Source organism: Canis lupus, chromosome 13 (genome assembly GCF_011100685.1).
Source record: "Canis lupus familiaris isolate Mischka breed German Shepherd chromosome 13, alternate assembly UU_Cfam_GSD_1.0, whole genome shotgun sequence".
Taxonomy (NCBI): domain Eukaryota; kingdom Metazoa; phylum Chordata; class Mammalia; order Carnivora; family Canidae; genus Canis; species Canis lupus.
Window position 1 is genome coordinate 18,029,363 of NC_049234.1, and position 16,076 is coordinate 18,045,438.

Sequence of the window (16,076 nt, forward strand, 5' to 3'; positions counted from 1 at the left end):
TTTAAATGTACTGGAACCACCAGGGGGTAGCGGATCACACAGGAAACGCTTGTAACAGCTAAGAGCAAAGCACCACTGACCTAGAGATCAGAGAAAGCGAATGGAACTTCAAAGAATAAAGTAAAAAATTAGCAAGCAAGATCGGTTCTCAGGAAGATACAAAGTTCTTCTCCCTTTGAGATTGGATCTCTTCAGGAAGAACCGGGTGAAGCTGACGGGCAGCAGCACATCACGTGGGGGCTAATCACCACCTCCTGTCGAAGCTTTCTGCACTTTTTAATAATACCTTGATTTGTTTTGATGATTTTACCTAATTCCCAAGACAATGAATTTATACTGACTCTGAATTCCAAAGTTGAAATGATGAAAAAGCTACTTTTTAAAGAAGAAAATAACCCTTGATAAAGATATTTTCTCCTTAGAATGTAAACATGTTGACAGTTTGAAAAACTGTGAGAAATTGGAGGGAAATCTGGTCTCTGTGGTTCTGGCTTTTACCTTTCCTTCTAAGATTTCTACTTGAAGAAGCCCAGAGTCCCCTGAACAAATATGGCAAATTAACTACTGGTTAAGTATTTTGCTGGGTTCTACTTTACAAATAGAAAGTCATTTCCACCTGTGGGGTTTGGCTTCCCTGGGCTTGGATATGGGTCTGCTGCTTGGAAATCGGTGAGACAGCCCCAGCGTCATCCGCTGACGACTTCCTGACATCCTCATGGATGCTACTTAACATAAACAATGAGACATCCTTCAAAACCCAAAAGCATTTTATTTTTATGATTTTATTTACTTAGAACAGGAGAGAGAGAATGCTAGCGGGCAGAGGGGCAGAGGGAGAGAGAGAATCTCAGGCAGACTCTGAGCACAGAGCCCATCTCGGGGCTTGATCTCACAACCTTGAGATCATGGCCTGAGCTGAAATCAAGAGCCGGATGCTTAACTGACTGAGCCACCCAGGAGCCCCCAAAAGCATTTTAATCAACACTCTGTGCAATGTTGATCATATAAATATATTGACACTGATACTCAATCTCACTGGGAGAATAAAGAATAAGAAGCCACTTATCTTTAAACAAATGTTTTTGCTTCCTCTCTGACTTCACAAAATCCTCAATTAGAAAGAAAAGGGGAAAATGGATAGGTTGACAACCTGCCCAACATACTTGGAAAGGAAAAAAGGTAATTCCTCAAAGTCCATACAGGGCAGGCTGATTAAAACCAAGCCTTCCTCCATCTCCTTTAAGAAAACAAAACTTTGGTGTTTGCCCTGAACCTTTCAGTGCTAGCTACTCTGAGGAGTGCTGTTGATGGAGCAGCCTCGTTGCTATTTCTGCAGTCTGTGCAAACAGAGCCTGATGGAATGATGCATCAGTGATTCTGTTCTTGCTTTCCTGATGGGCCCTGGGGGTGCTTCTGAGTGATTGTGCCTTGCTTCCTGCAGCTCCGATGGGACTGAGCTCCCTTCCTCCTTAAACTCAGCACGGGGAGGTTGTCTCTACAGGGGAGGTGGCTTGGAGCCCTGTCTCATTCTGGGCTCTTCCACTATATGTGTGTGTGTGTGGTTTTTTTTTTTTTTTTTCTTTTCATTGAGGTATAACTGACATATAACACTTTAGCTTCAGGTGTGCAAAGTAAGGATTTGATATTTGCATACATCGCCAGCTGAGCCCTACCACAAGTCTCCTTACCATCTGTCACCATACAAAGTTAGAAAAAAATTTTTTTTCATGTAGCTTATTGTTTCATCTGGGTATGATGTGAATAGCCGAATAGCCTAGCCAGCTAGACACAGATAAAGTGGTGTTTTTGAATAAAAGAATGTGGTACCCAGGAGGCATAACCAGTATTTTAATTTGCTGCTTGTGTTCGATAGACTGTGAGCTCCTCAAGGGCAAGGACCGTGTCTCATTTGTCTTTGTATTCTTGGTGACTAACACACATTCATTTGTCCATTCATTTATTCAACAAATATTTACTGAGAGCTGGAGGTACAAGATGGGAAAGGCAGAGTCTTCAACAAAGAACTAGACATTTCTTTTGCCCCATAGGCTGGAATGCCATGGAATGAATATACTTTCTAATATATTACAAGATACAAATACACACTCAAAATAAATAATAGAAAAGTGGAGCTATCTTACTCATAGACTCATCGAATGTCAAAGATGAATGGGATTTGCTTGTAAAGATAAAGAAGCCAACACAAAGGAAGAGCTGACCAAACCTTGATCTTGTGCTCTTTTCATCTTAAGCAAGGTGGTCCATGGAAGGTAAATTTCTCCTTCAAGTAGAAATTTCCATTTTTCTCTGTATCCCTCCTCCCTTCCAAACATAACTTTTCATATATTTCTATATATATCTTTAATATTTTAATTTTCAAAAGTTCACATAATTGAAGGGTCTCCAGACCACGGTTTAAATCAAGATTAGAAATCCAGATTCATACAGGAACCAGGATGTAAAATAATTTAAGTGAAGCCAGGGGAAAGAATGGAGGTCAGAATAGAGCAAACTAAAAACTCAAGCTCTTGTTCAGTTACTGACTCCAAATTTATGGCTTAAAGCAATTACTTTATTTAGCATATGCTTTCATGGGTCAGGAGTTCATGAAGGGCTCAGCTGGGTGATTCATCTCTTATCCACGTGCTGTCCCCTCATGGAAATGGAGGATCTTTTTCCAAGGTGGTTCCCTTAATCATGTGTCTGGCACTTTGATGCTCCTTGACCTTCTGTCTTTGTTCATATGGTGTCTCTTCTTCTAGAGCTTCTTCAAGTGACTTGGGCTTTTGGCAGCATGATGGTCTCTGGGTAGTTGCACTTGATATATGATGGCTCATTTCCCTGGATTGGTATCTAACGAAACAGGAAGTAAATGTTGCCAGTTTCTTAAAGCCTAGGTCCAAAACCTGACTTACGATTACTTCTGCATGTATTACTGGTTCAAGCAGTCACTAAGACTTCCCAGATTCAAGGGAAGGATTCTGGGAGGATTCTGGGAGGATACCCAGACTACACAACTCAATAGGAAGAGTGTTAAAGAATTTATGACCATCTATAATGTGGCATAGTCTGTTTCAGACAGTAGCTATCAAGATACCAGGTTGTTGCATTGTGGGACTATAGCTCACAATGAGATAGTAGGAATATTTGAAAGATAGAAATTTAAATTTAAAAATGTTTAATATTTTGATATTTTAAGAAAGAATTTGAGAGAGAGAGAGAGAGAGAGAGAGAGAGAGAGAGAGAGAAAACAAGTGGGGGAGGGGCAGAGGGAGAAGAAGAAGGAGAAGCAGACTATCTGATGAGCAGGAAGCCTGATGTGGGGCTCGATTCCAGGATCATGACCTGATTCAGAGGCAGATGCTTAACTGACTGAGCCACTCAGGCATTCCCACAAACTCCTGACTTTTAAGTGCTGTCAACAGACTCAAATTTTCTGAAAAACTGTGTCAGGCACGCACATTTGCAGACACCGCCCAGGCCCACTAGCATGTCCCCTTTCCTTCCAGCAATAACCCAAATTCTTATAAAGAAGATCTAAGAAAGTACTGACACGCATTTGGAAATATTTTGCCTACACCTGAAAATGAAGATCTTAAGAGCTTTTTTTACTATCTTTGACAATAGATTTTTATTGAAAACACACCAGTGGGGAAGTGAGGGATCTTTCTATATAATTATCATGACCCACAAGGGAAAATTCAATGTCTCCTATTCTGAGAATTCCCTTCTCCGTTTCTATCTTAGCCAAATCACACTTTGATGAAAAGTACAGTGACTTTCATTTCTTGAATTTGAGAACTAAAAATACAAGATGATAGAGGTACTGACTTAATGCCCCAAAGGAAAGAAAACCAAAGAGGGCCCCTGAAACTAAATAAGAAGTCACCAATAGAAAGAGTACAAACTCTACATTAGTACTTAAACTTTAATGACTGGGGCACCTGGGGGGCTCAGTGGTTGAGCATCTGCCTTTGGCTCAGGTCATGATCCTGGGATCCCGGATCGAGTTCCATGTGAGTCTTCCTGCAGGGAGCCTACTTCTCCCTCTGCCTAGGTCTCTGCCTCTTTCTGTGTCTCTCATGAATAAATAGATTTAAAAAACAACAGCACTTAATGATCAAAGCACCTTCTGACTCAAAAGAACCAAGTAATGTCACAAGACTTTGCATTTTGAATCAATACTTGAGATGACTCTGATGTAGGTGGTCTGAGAACCTTATCACTGGTACTCAACTACAGGGGTAAATTTTGAGAGAGCAAAACTGGGCACAGATACAGTATGAATCATGCCTCATTTTGTGAGTTGGTGCTAAGCTACAGTAATGATGGAGCCAAGAGAAGGATGCATACAGTGGGCCCCACTTCTCTCAGTCTCAAAAATGTATTGGGGGTAGGAGAAATAGGGTTTATGGCTCTGATCTGCATAGCTAACTGAACTCAGGGAAGTCATTTCCCCTGCTATGGCCTCAGTTTCTTCCTCTATAAGATGAGGATGGTTGGCCTGGGTTCCAACAGTAGCAAGTACAACTACCCATATTCTGTGCTCAAGGGTTGCCCTGTTGTTGGGAGAAGTCATGGAGTCCTGAAAACCAGACCTGGGAAATCAAAGGCTCAATGCCTTGCCCCCCCCCAACTCCAGTGCCCCACTCTGTCCTTGGAATGTATATTCTGCCCACTATCTCCAGTGGGAACTATTCCAAGGACTGAGTCTTAACAGAGTAAGGTGCTGTTGAGACCATTTGGATGAACATGTGACTGAACCCCATTAGGGCCTTTACATAAGCTTTAAGAATCTGGTGGGTGGGTGGGTAGATCCACTCTCCTTGCAGGTGCTCAACACAAGCCTTGTGTTTAAGTTCTCCTGCTTACTGACACTGCCACCTAACAATCTGGACGGGACTGCCTCTTTCTTTGATCTTCCTTTGTCTTCCCACCATGTGGAAGGGCCAATTTGCAAACTGAGCACCATGTTCTCTGATGAGCCCTGGCCTAGCCTCCCAGGCCTTCTTTTCCAGCCACTTCCAAAAGACTGGAACTAACATAGGGGTTGAAACCCACTTCGTGGCTGTGGTGGAGGTTCTCTGTAGTTTATTCTGATTGTGTGGCATCTTACAATCTTGGAGGGAAAGTCAGGCAATAAGAGGTCATGAAAGGTAGTTTTTGAAGGTGGGAAAATAGTTTTAGGGCAGGAGCTATCTGGAAGTGGAAATGTGGGATCTTTGAAGGGTAGGAGTGCCAATCTGCCATCCAGTCTTAGGCTTGTCTTGGTTATCTTGGTGATGGAAGTCTTGGTATAGTTGCCTCCACCAAATCCCAGTGACTACATCCCAGGACAAGCATCAGGAGGAGCAGGATTGGGATTAGGGTGAGCAACATCATGGGTCTGAACATACGTGAACCTGGGAGTGAGTGCCTCTTTACATTTGGCACCAGGCACCTTGCCTGCCTCAACCTGGCCCCACCCCCCACCCCAGCCCTGGGGAGGGGGATTATAACAATGGAGTTCGAACAACTTGCTTCGAAGTTCTCCTCTCCACCACAGACCCATTGAGCAGAGTTGGAGTGGGTTGTGTAGATCGGAAAGTGCAGATGAATCAGGCCAGATGAGGCCAGGAATTTCACAGATCTGATTTTCTGAAGGGCATTTGATAATAAGGGCAGAGGCTTCAGATCTATGTTGGCTTAGCTGTACAACTCTCTCAAGTTACTAAAGCTCTTTAAGTCTCAGTTTTCCAATCTGCAAAATGGAAATAAGCTTGCTTCAAGCTTCTTGGCAGAGATGCTGTGAAGATAGGATATGTATATGGGGCACCTGGCATGTAGCATTCAAGAATTTCATGGAAATTCTTTCTTTCTTTCCAGCCTCCATTTTGCCTTGAGTGAATGTCAGGAAGTGAAGCAAGCTAGCCACAGCAAACTTCATGCCAAAAATGGATGCAGAAATCCACATCCTTGCGCAGAGGAAGTCCGGCAGGTCTTTACATGCATTGTTGGCTTTCTGACTCATAAATGCTTTCTCTTTTAAATCCACCCATTCTGCTCAAGTTGGACCTAGTGAAGGAAGGTTGACAGTACAATGGTAGGATCTTGCTCACCAGGAAAAGTCTCCTGGTGCTGCTCTGAGGCCAAAGTTCTAGGGAAAAGGGAAATGACAAACCTTGTGTCACAGGCTTCCCTAGTAAGAATTATAGCTACCATTCATTTAAGCAATTAGTATGGCATTGGCCCAGTGCTAGGCACTTATGAACCTTAAAGTCAGTCTTTCCGGTATGATAAAGAAGCAGATATGACTATTTTTATTTGTGTGATTTGAATTAAAAACAAATTTTGTACAACCAAAACCTAGGAGTAACGTGGCTACCAAGGCTGAAATTATTGCAGCTGTCATATGTCACCAACTTTAAACATTTTTATGCTTATAATTTTAAGAAGCTTAAGTTTAAATTGATTTTATTATAGGTTTATAAATGTTTATACTAATAAATACTAGCAATAGTATCATTTTTAATATTGGAATTTTTCATTAGATTTTGTTTAAAGACAGGTGGTTCTGTTGCTTAAAAACACAAATAAATAAAGATTAAAAACTAAAAAAAATATGGGGAAATAGAGGCTAATATGGCTCATAAGCTGTAGCAGTGAATAGAAGCCAGACCTCCTGAGTTCTTTTTTTTTTTTTAAATGTTTATTTACTTATGATAGTCACACACACAGAGAGAGAGAGAGGCAGAGACACAGGTAGAGGGAGAAGCAGGCTCCATGCACCGGGAGCCCGACGTGGGATTTGATCCCGGTCTCCAGGATCGCGCCCTGGGCCAAAGGCAGGCGCTAAACCACTGCGCCACCCAGGGATCCCCCTTCTCCTGAGTTCTTACCTGCTACTTAGAAATGAACATTTGTCACTCTGGAAATGCAAAAAACACAAGAGGAATTCATTGTTCCCAGAGAGTTTTGAGATGCAGAGAAGAATCAGGATCAGCATATGAAAAAGAACAGTATGGCACACCATGTGGCAGCCCAACAACACTGTGAGTTCCTTGGGGGGTGGGGGTTCTGTTTCAAATACCCCTGTTTTCTAGACCAATGGGTGGTCCCTTAGGAGGAGCTCAATCACTGTATGTTAGATGTATAGGCAAAATAAGTGCTGAGGTGTGTGCTACAGACACAGAGATTGGTGGAGATTCAAGGTCCAGGGGTGTCCATGAAGGTACAAGGGAGAAGGTCAGCTTCATGGAAAACAGTGGGACCTGGGATAGGATTTAGACAGGTTGAAAAGAGCAAAGGTGACAGAAGAAACCCACAAATGATGACATAAAGCAGCACAAACATGGGGTATTGAGACAGAGGATGAAGTGCTTAGAGACTTATCTGTGTGCTAATCGGCTTGGCAAAGAGCCAGCCAAGTAATACCTGGCAGGGCTCTGGTGTAAGACGGGCCATTATCTCTGGAAACAGGTCCACAAGGGTTGGCAGAACAAGGTCAAAGGAAACACAGGGCAGGCTGGTCTAGACATACAACACAGGAAAGTGTACTGGAGCAGGCTGGGTTGCAGGAAGTGTGGTTCCCCACCCATGGTAGAGGATGTGCAAATATAACTTTTGGCAGCTGTGAAAAGCATAAGAGGAGGGCAAGTCAGCCATGAAGAATGTGGAGGAGGAGGAGTACCATGAAAGGTCTTGGAGGAACACATGCTGGGGCCAATCACCCTCTCCAGTTGGATTTTCATGCACCATAGCAGCCTACCTGCTCTCAGGAGACCCGTGGTGCATCTGTTTATTCTGTAAAATGAACTCAGGGAAATCATATTCACTAAGGGTAAGTCATGATCCATGGGGTTCAAAAAGCCATGAAGTCCTTTTAGTAGGGTTGTATAGATATAAAAAAAATCTCCTATACACATATGTAATTTTATAGAATTTAATACATTTTCACATAAATGCTAATATAATTTTGTATAAATTTATACAAGTAATTTTATCCTGGGCTAAAGAGCTATGTCTAAAAATGGAAGAATGTAACAGATGGCTCTATCTCGAGGCTATTGGTTCCATCCTTACCCTTCCCACCCAATTGTTCCAAAAGAATGATGAAATTGTATCAGTCAGTTCTGCTCTGTCAGTATATATTTAATCCATGTGTTCTAGCCAGGAAGAAAATCGTTACTTGGTAATGACCTCCATGTGGGCCTGAGGAACCCTGAGATTTTTTCACCAAGAATCCCAGAGTGGTGGTGTGGGACAATCTCTGCCTCTGACTCGTGGGACTAAACAGTTCATCACTGCCCACACCGTATGCTCTAGAACCACTGTGGCCGTGGGATGTTAAAAAGCACTTGTGAGGAAGAGGATATTCTGGTTGTGACAGGAGGTCCCTAAGAACATCCCCAGGGTTGGTGATTTGCTAGGAGAACCCACAGGACTCAGCAAATACTCGTACTCACAGCTAGGATTTATTATAGCGAAAGGATGCAGAGCAAGAGCAGCAAAGAGAAAGACGCACAGAGCGAAGTCTGGAGGAGAGCAGGCACAGGCTTCCAAGAGTCCCTCCCGGGAGAATCACACAGGATACATTTAATTCCTCCAGCAATGAGTTGTGACAGCATTGTGTGAAATGCTGTCTACCAGGGAAGCTCATTAGAGACTCACTGCCCAGGATTTTTATTGGAGGCTGTTTCACATGGGCATCCTCTGCCTAGCATGTACCCAAACTCCAGACTCCCAGAAGGACAACAGGTGTTCAGCAGAAATGACTGTTTGTACAGCCAGTTTAGGCACATGGGCCATTCTGATCAGGGAGTGCTGGGAGTCCTCCTGAAATCCAAATTTCCAAACACCAGCAAGAGTCAGCCTTGCAAGGAGGACCTTCTACGAAAAGAGTCTTGGGCCTGCTTCAAGAACCTTTTCCTACATGGTGGTCTAGTAAGTCCAGTGTATCCTGTATGCCACGGCCATCTTTTGAAAATAAATAATGAACATTAGTATATTAAAGGATCTGAGAAGTATTGCAGTATTAAAGACTTCTTTTAAACCAACATTTCTCCAACCTTTTTGATCAATATACTCCCCTCCCCCCTTTTTTTAAACAGAAAACTTATTACATTCTCTGAACACTAGTTTTCTAGGAATACAGTTTGGGAAATCCTGGCCTAACTGTATAGACTTGCATTTACTTTTCGAAATGCTTTTACCTTTTATTAAACACACAAATAATGAGAGCTAGCTCATAAATTGCTCTCACTGCGTGTTAGCAGCTTTTTAGGTTATAACTCATTTGACCAAAAAAGAGGCTGGACGAGATGGCCTGTAAGCCTGGAGAAGCAGCACAGGAGGGATTGCTGCTGTGCCTGTTTCTTGGCTTTGCCAGTTATTGGCTTTTTGAACACTTTCTTAACCTTGGTGTGTCTCAGTTTCCTCACCTGCAAAGGGAGAAGAGTGCTTCACACACAGGAAGAATTCCAAATGTGCTTGCTGATTTTTTTTTTTTTTTAATAAATGAAGCTCTTTACAGCTTGAGAAGGTTCGATCCTTTGCTCTATGCCATGAATCACATGGCAAGCACAACAACAGACTCAAGGGGCTTCAGAAATGACAGGATGGGATGGTCAGGTGAGGGTGGCCTGGGCGGGGGGGGACCCAGGATAGTCCCAGGTAGAGCTTGCTTCCATTTCTAGGAAGCCTCAACACCCAGGCCAGTCAAAACCAGGGCCACTCCAGGGAGTAAATGAAGAATGTCACGGGCCAAGAGGCACTGTGAATTTTCTGGGAGTCTAGGACTGAGGCCAGCAACAGAAATGATATGCTTTTGACTGTAAATAGAGCAAGACTCTAAACAAACTTCCATTAAACCTGGCAATTTTATCCGCATGCTTGAAGAAAGGCACCTCGCAAGAAAATCCCCTCTGATTCAAATCTCATACAGATCTACATGGTAGAAAAAAAGAAAAGGGAAAGATGCCAAATTGAAAAATGACAAACTGCCACCAGGAAAAAGCCAGTTTTTAATATGCCTTAACACTGTTTCTTTATCCCTTCTCATGCTATCTCCAGTTAAGGAATGTTCTATGTAACTAAAAAATCCTTCACTGAGATATATGAAGAGTCAACAGTGCCATCCTGGAAAATGAAGGACAGTTATATATATTCTAGAGTGTGCAGGTACAAGTGGGTGTAAAAAAATCAAGGGGGTGGGAAGAGGAAGACCCCTCAGTGTGCTACAGGGTACTAAATGAATGAAGCACTTCACTTGAATGAAGAATTTCTTAAGGGCTTGGTGAAGAAATTATCTCCTTGAGACAATCCTAGGCTTGTCATGGCCATAATTGTTCTCACAGATGATTCCTTATGGTCATTTTCCATTTTCATCTCTGTTTTGAAGTCAGGATCTAGAATATTCCATATAGTTTCATAGTGCCATGCCTCTCTATCCCAAACTGACACTGAGCTGGGTACTTGGCACATGTAGATAGATGCTCAATAGATGGATAAACAAAGGCCTTTACTCACAGATCCTTCCACTTTAAATGTCCGTTTGCCTCCCTACCTGGCAACATCTGATACGTCAAAGCCTGTTTCCTCTCTGAGTCCTGCCTGATTCCCATAGATGGTACCAATTCTTGCAGTACATAGTACTTTGTGGATAGTAATATGAGCTACCATTGTGGGAGCCCTTACTGTCACTGCTCCAGGACCTTTACACAAATCGACTCTTGTACTCCACATATCACCCACAAAGAAGGTCTTTTTATCTCCCTTCATTTTTACAGGTGCAGGACAGTGAAGATCGGAGGAAAAAAGAACTTGCCCATGGTTCCATAGCTAGGAAGTGGCAGATGTCTCCTGTCTAGATGTCTCAATCATAGTATTTATGTCTTATCATGGTGCTAGCCTGGGAGCTATCCAGGATGGGGCAGGGGTGTTTCTTACACAATTCCTCAAATAATCAACAGAATAGACTGAATAACCCATGACAATCCAACTCAAACACTGAAAAAATAAAACCAAGGATCTCGCAGACTGATCTGGCTTGAGTTCCAGCCTCTCCAAACCCTAACATTGTGACCTTGACCATATTCTTTTAGTCTTTCTGAGTATCAGTTTCCCCTCCATAAAATGGCAATTACAGAACCTACTTCATGGTATTTGTTGTAAGAATTAAATGAGTTCAAGAACATGAAGTGCATACTCAAGTGCCTAGCACAAAGTTTATCTAATAGTAACGCTCATTGACAGGTTTGTTTGATAACCATACTGCCTAAGATTTGCCTGAGGCTTAGTGGAGTGTTCTACAAATGTCTATCAGATGAACTAATGCTTATCTGTCTCAGTTTGGGGACCCAATGCAGTAGGATGCACACGGAACAGCTAATTGTATTTTGGTTGCCTTAAAAGTGATATTTTTTTCTTTCTAGGATGCAAGCTTCATAAAATATGCGTGGGTTGCTGTCTAGACACAGCATAGTAGATTCTTAAGAAGCGGCCATCTTCACACGGCAAACCTGCCTGCCTCCTGTGGGCTAGTTTTACTTTCCTGGTGTTGTTGCTAGTTCTGATACTTTACTTCACTTCCTTTGATCATATCCCATCATCTCCCTGACATCACTCTGTAACCATTCCTTACGTTGAAAACACAAAACTGCTCTTTCTTGCTATGTAGGAAAGAAGTCTTGCAAACTCCCTTTTTCCACAGCCCCATCTATAGGAGCCATACACTGCTTCTTCTAAATATTAATGCCAAAATGTTAATCCAGAAAATTTAGATCTATGTCATTAAGTACAATGAAAGCGTTAAGTACATAATTGCTGAGATCAATACCCTTCAGGGTGCGTGACTGCCTCACCATGGCCACAGGGGCTGTCTCTGGGCAGCATCACACCCTGGTGCTGGCTGTTGTTGACCGCATCAAAGCTGGGCCAATCAGAGTTCCTGTCCGGGGATTATGGACGTGAGATGAGAAGGGGCAGAAAATAACTGGGAGCAGAAAGATGAGAAATTGAGAGAGCACTTGAGGGCATTATGAGCTCTCTAGCCATAGTCCGCAAACTCGAGAGGGGTAAGAAATCGCCCACCATTCTGTCACTTAAGTCACAGAGATAATGTGTTATAAAGAATGAAGTGGAGAAAGAGAGCAGTCTGTTGTCTAGATTCTTCCTGGCTTTCATAGTTCTACTTCTTTCTGAGGTGCTGCTGCCTCTGCTCTAAAGTCCCGTCAAGGACTTCTGTCTGGGAATTAAGAATACCCCACCAAGCCCCATCATTTGGCTGAAGCCACTTCTAGATTTCTGTTCCTTGCAATCACAAGAATCTCAATTTAGCCAACGCAAAAACTATGATTACAATTAGGGTTATCAACAATAATCCTTACAAGCATTTAATACCGTGCACATTTACTAACTGCTTATTATTATTAATATCCGCTACAAGCAAGTGCTAGAATAATGCTACGGAAGCAGCCATCCAAGAACTAATAATTGGGTAGCAGCTGGAGGTTAAAAAGCAAGCCGCGGAGAGGGAACGGATTTACGGAAATGATAACCAGTATGAGAAGTCATCAAATCACTGGCGACGATTCTGCTTACAAGAGTCCATCAAGGTTGGATGATTGTAGATCAGTGAGACAGTGGAGGAAAATGTTTTTCTATATCAGGAAGAATGAAACAATGAAACAGATGGATTGCTGTTTTTAAGATGAAAATTACAAGAGCACAAAAAACTGGCTATGCTTAGGTGGTTCCGAAAAAAAGCATGGCCACCGTCACCATGGTTCCTAAGAAATATGCTTCAATCTTAAAGATGTCAATAAAGCATTACTCGACTGTCAATTTTATAATGGAAGTGCCACCAAAGATTCATATTTAACAAAGCTGAACATAATAGTAATGAGGAAAGGTGGTTGATGGGGATCTGATTTAACTAACCATGTGTGATTGAGGAAATGAATGAATAAAAAGATCAATGGGAAATCAGGCCACTCTCTAGGACCTAAGGGTTTCTCGTTGGAATATTTTAGAAGAAGAACACTTAATTCCTGCAGAAAAGGGTACACAATGAAGCTTAAGCTAACTGAATGACTGATGAAATGGAACTTAGTCACATACCTCTCTCTACTGAGTACAGCCCCACAGATCTACCCTGCAGATAGATCAAGAACAACAGAAACATTGTTTTAGATCAGAAATAGACAGTAATCACATTGCTTGAGAAAATCTGGAAAGCCCAGGAGGATGCAAAGGAGAAGTAAAAATGACAGCCTTAAACCACCACCACGCAGATACCACTGTTAAAATGTGGGTGCATTTCTTTCCAGTTTTCTTTCTTTTCCCCCGTGAGTGTGAATAATATGCACTTGTATTTTACTGCAGAGGCACTATCTAAAAATAACATTTGGGGGTGGGGCAGGCGCCTGACTGGCTCAGGTGGTAAAACATGACTTTTGAGCCCAGGGTTGTGAGTTCGAGTCCCATGTTGGATTACTTAAAATACAAATAAATAAATCAAATAACATTTGGATCTTCCAGTATATGCTCTGTTCATATTCTTTTCATTTATTATCTAGTGAAGATTTTTTCTTGCCATCGTATGTAATTTCGAGGTTGCACACTTCTTTCAATTGTACAATTTTTTCATAATTTAATCAACATATTAGATATTTATATGGTTTCCATTTTACTATCAGCTATTGACTAAATGTTTGTGTCTTCCCAAAATTCATATGCTGAAGCCCTAATCCCCAGTGGGATGGTGTTAGGGGGAGGGAACCTTTGGGAGGTAATTAGGTTATGAGGGTGGAGCCCTCAGGAATGAGCTTAGAGTCCTGATGTCTTTCTGTGTCTACCATGTGAGGACACAGCAAAGAAGTAATCATCTACAAACCAAGAAGAGAGTCCTCACCAGAAGCTGAATCAGCTGGCACTTTGATCTTAGACTTCCCAGCACCCAGAACTATAAGAAATTTCTGTTGTTTAGATGCCCCCAGTCTATGGTGTTTTTGTTTTAGCAGCCCTAACGAAGACACTACTATTTCAACATAAAAAAAAAGAGAGAGAGAGCTATTTATTCACACTCCCTTTCCCCACTTGCTTTTTCCCCACAATCCATTGTCATCTATCCATCTGTGCCATGGGAGGCTGACCCCTGAGGACTGTATTATCTCCGATCCCCTGGCCCCTAGTCTCTGGCTGTGTTTAACTAGTGAGAGGCACCAGTGGGAGGCGGAAGGCAGGAGGTTTGACTGTTCTCTCCCTCCTTCCCTGCTCGACCTGGGGCTGGGGGCACAGACTGCACCTCTCCACAGGGTTGTCTGGTCAGCTGACGCCTCTTCCGTGCCTCCAGCTCTCTGTCCCCTCTGGCTTCTGCTCTTGCTAGTCCCTAGGAGACTCAACCCTTGTAGTTTAACCTCGGTTACATCAATACTTCCTTGAACTATCTTTAGATTGCTATCTCACAGGTATGGAAAATTTCACTGACCAGCTTGTATCCTACATGGCATAACTCTGTGGAGATCACTTATTTCTGAGAAGTATAGCAAAATCAACACTATGTGACCCGTTCCAAATATTGGGAGGCTTAGCACGGGCAAAATAATCATTCAAAACTTGCAAAATAGAGGAATGGTCCAGATTCTAGAAACATCTTTCCTGGCATTTTCAGCAAGTCTTTCTCATCAAATTTCTTTCAGTTCTCCTGCCTGTGTAATGTTCACAAACCACATGCTTTCCCCTTCCTCGCAGCCTTTGCTCAGACTGTTAGCCTAGATGGAGAGTCTTTCACATTCCTCCCTACTTCTAAGCTCTGTCTGAAGCCCTATTTCCTTCCTGAATTTGTGGAGCCCACAACCATCTCTCCTTAGAATTGCTGAAGCTGTGACACTCAACATGTTAGTTGGGAGTCATCACAAATGGCTACTTCAATCTAAGTCAATTAAAATTAAATTGTAAAGCCAGTTCCTAAGTCACACTACCCACTTTCAAGTACTCAATAGCCACATGTGGCTGATGGCTATTGGACTGAATAGTGGAGATCTAGACCTTTTCCATTTCAGAACGTTCTATTGGATGGCATTTTTCTAGAGCACCTAATTATATATGATTCCAAAAAGTATTACATCATAAATCTCTGGTACTGTTTTCTAGCCACAGAGTCAAGAATATAAGGAATAACAAGGAAGAGTTTGCCTTCTTCATTCTGAGTCCTAGTAATGCCAGAAACATAGGAAATATTGAGTAGATACAGTTGCTGATTTGGGTAATGACCGTGACTATTGCTCAGTAGAACATTAAAACACAGGAAGCAATAATTGAAGCAATGGTAACTTGTAGGTAGTGGTAGTAGGGATTCGTCTAGTCTCACAAAAACACAGGCATCCTAGACAACGTCCTCTTTATGCAGTCACAGAGAACCTATCCACAATATTAGGGATGATTCTTCAACAAGCTACATAGTCTGATCAAATGGAGTCATCAAAAGGACCCAAATACACAGCTATATATAGAAGCTTCTATACCATCTTCTAGACTTGTTCACAGACAATGAATAACTGTCTTTAGACATTTGAATAACTGTCTTTAGATACTCACATTTGTGACTGTGATTCTGGTTGACAAACCGGCCTCTGTCAAAAGTAATTTAATGGAAGTGATAAAGCTATATATCCTATACAACACCCTCTCTCTCATTTCTCTGCCTTGAGATGATTGCAGAATTTTAACAAAAATTCAGTGTTTGACTTATTGGAATAGTCTTATGAAATACATTATTTCAGCCTTATGCTAATCTCCGGCAAGAATGTCCTCTTAGATATTGATCCACTTCCCATCTATCGTTTATTCAGATCTGTGCTAATAATCACTTCACAAAAATCTCTTTTAATCCACATAGCAACTCTGAGCTAGGTATTTCTGTTCTGATTTTACAGTGGAGAAAACTTGCTTTCAAAAAGGATTATGTCATTTGCCTGAAGTTAAATAGATAGTGAGAGACAGAGCTGGGGTAACAACTTAGATTTTCTACTACAAAGGCCATGCTTTGGGTTGCTCTATCAGAGTTCACCTGGACATCAGCAGAGGTAATGCTGCGA

General features: G+C 42.0%; 1 protein-coding gene across 5 annotated transcripts in view; it reads right to left on the reverse strand.

Moving 5' to 3' along the window:
- The window catches only part of SAMD12 (sterile alpha motif domain containing 12), a 377,648-nt gene that overhangs the window by 132,335 nt on the left and 229,237 nt on the right, over positions 1-16,076 (reverse strand). Inside the window, exon 7 of one of the 5 annotated variants that reach the window (XR_005368578.1) lies at positions 2,025-2,853. The exons of 2 other annotated variants lie outside the window; for them this stretch is intronic. Coding sequence is in view for 1 of the 3 variants with exons in the window: in XM_038555388.1 (XP_038411316.1) it covers positions 2,834-2,853 (20 nt within the window). In the remaining 2 variants the exon portion in view is untranslated. Of the gene's footprint in view, positions 1-2,024; positions 2,854-16,076 lie in introns of those variants that run through there. 2 more of the 5 variants (XR_005368574.1, XM_038555388.1) reach the window with 2 other exon arrangements.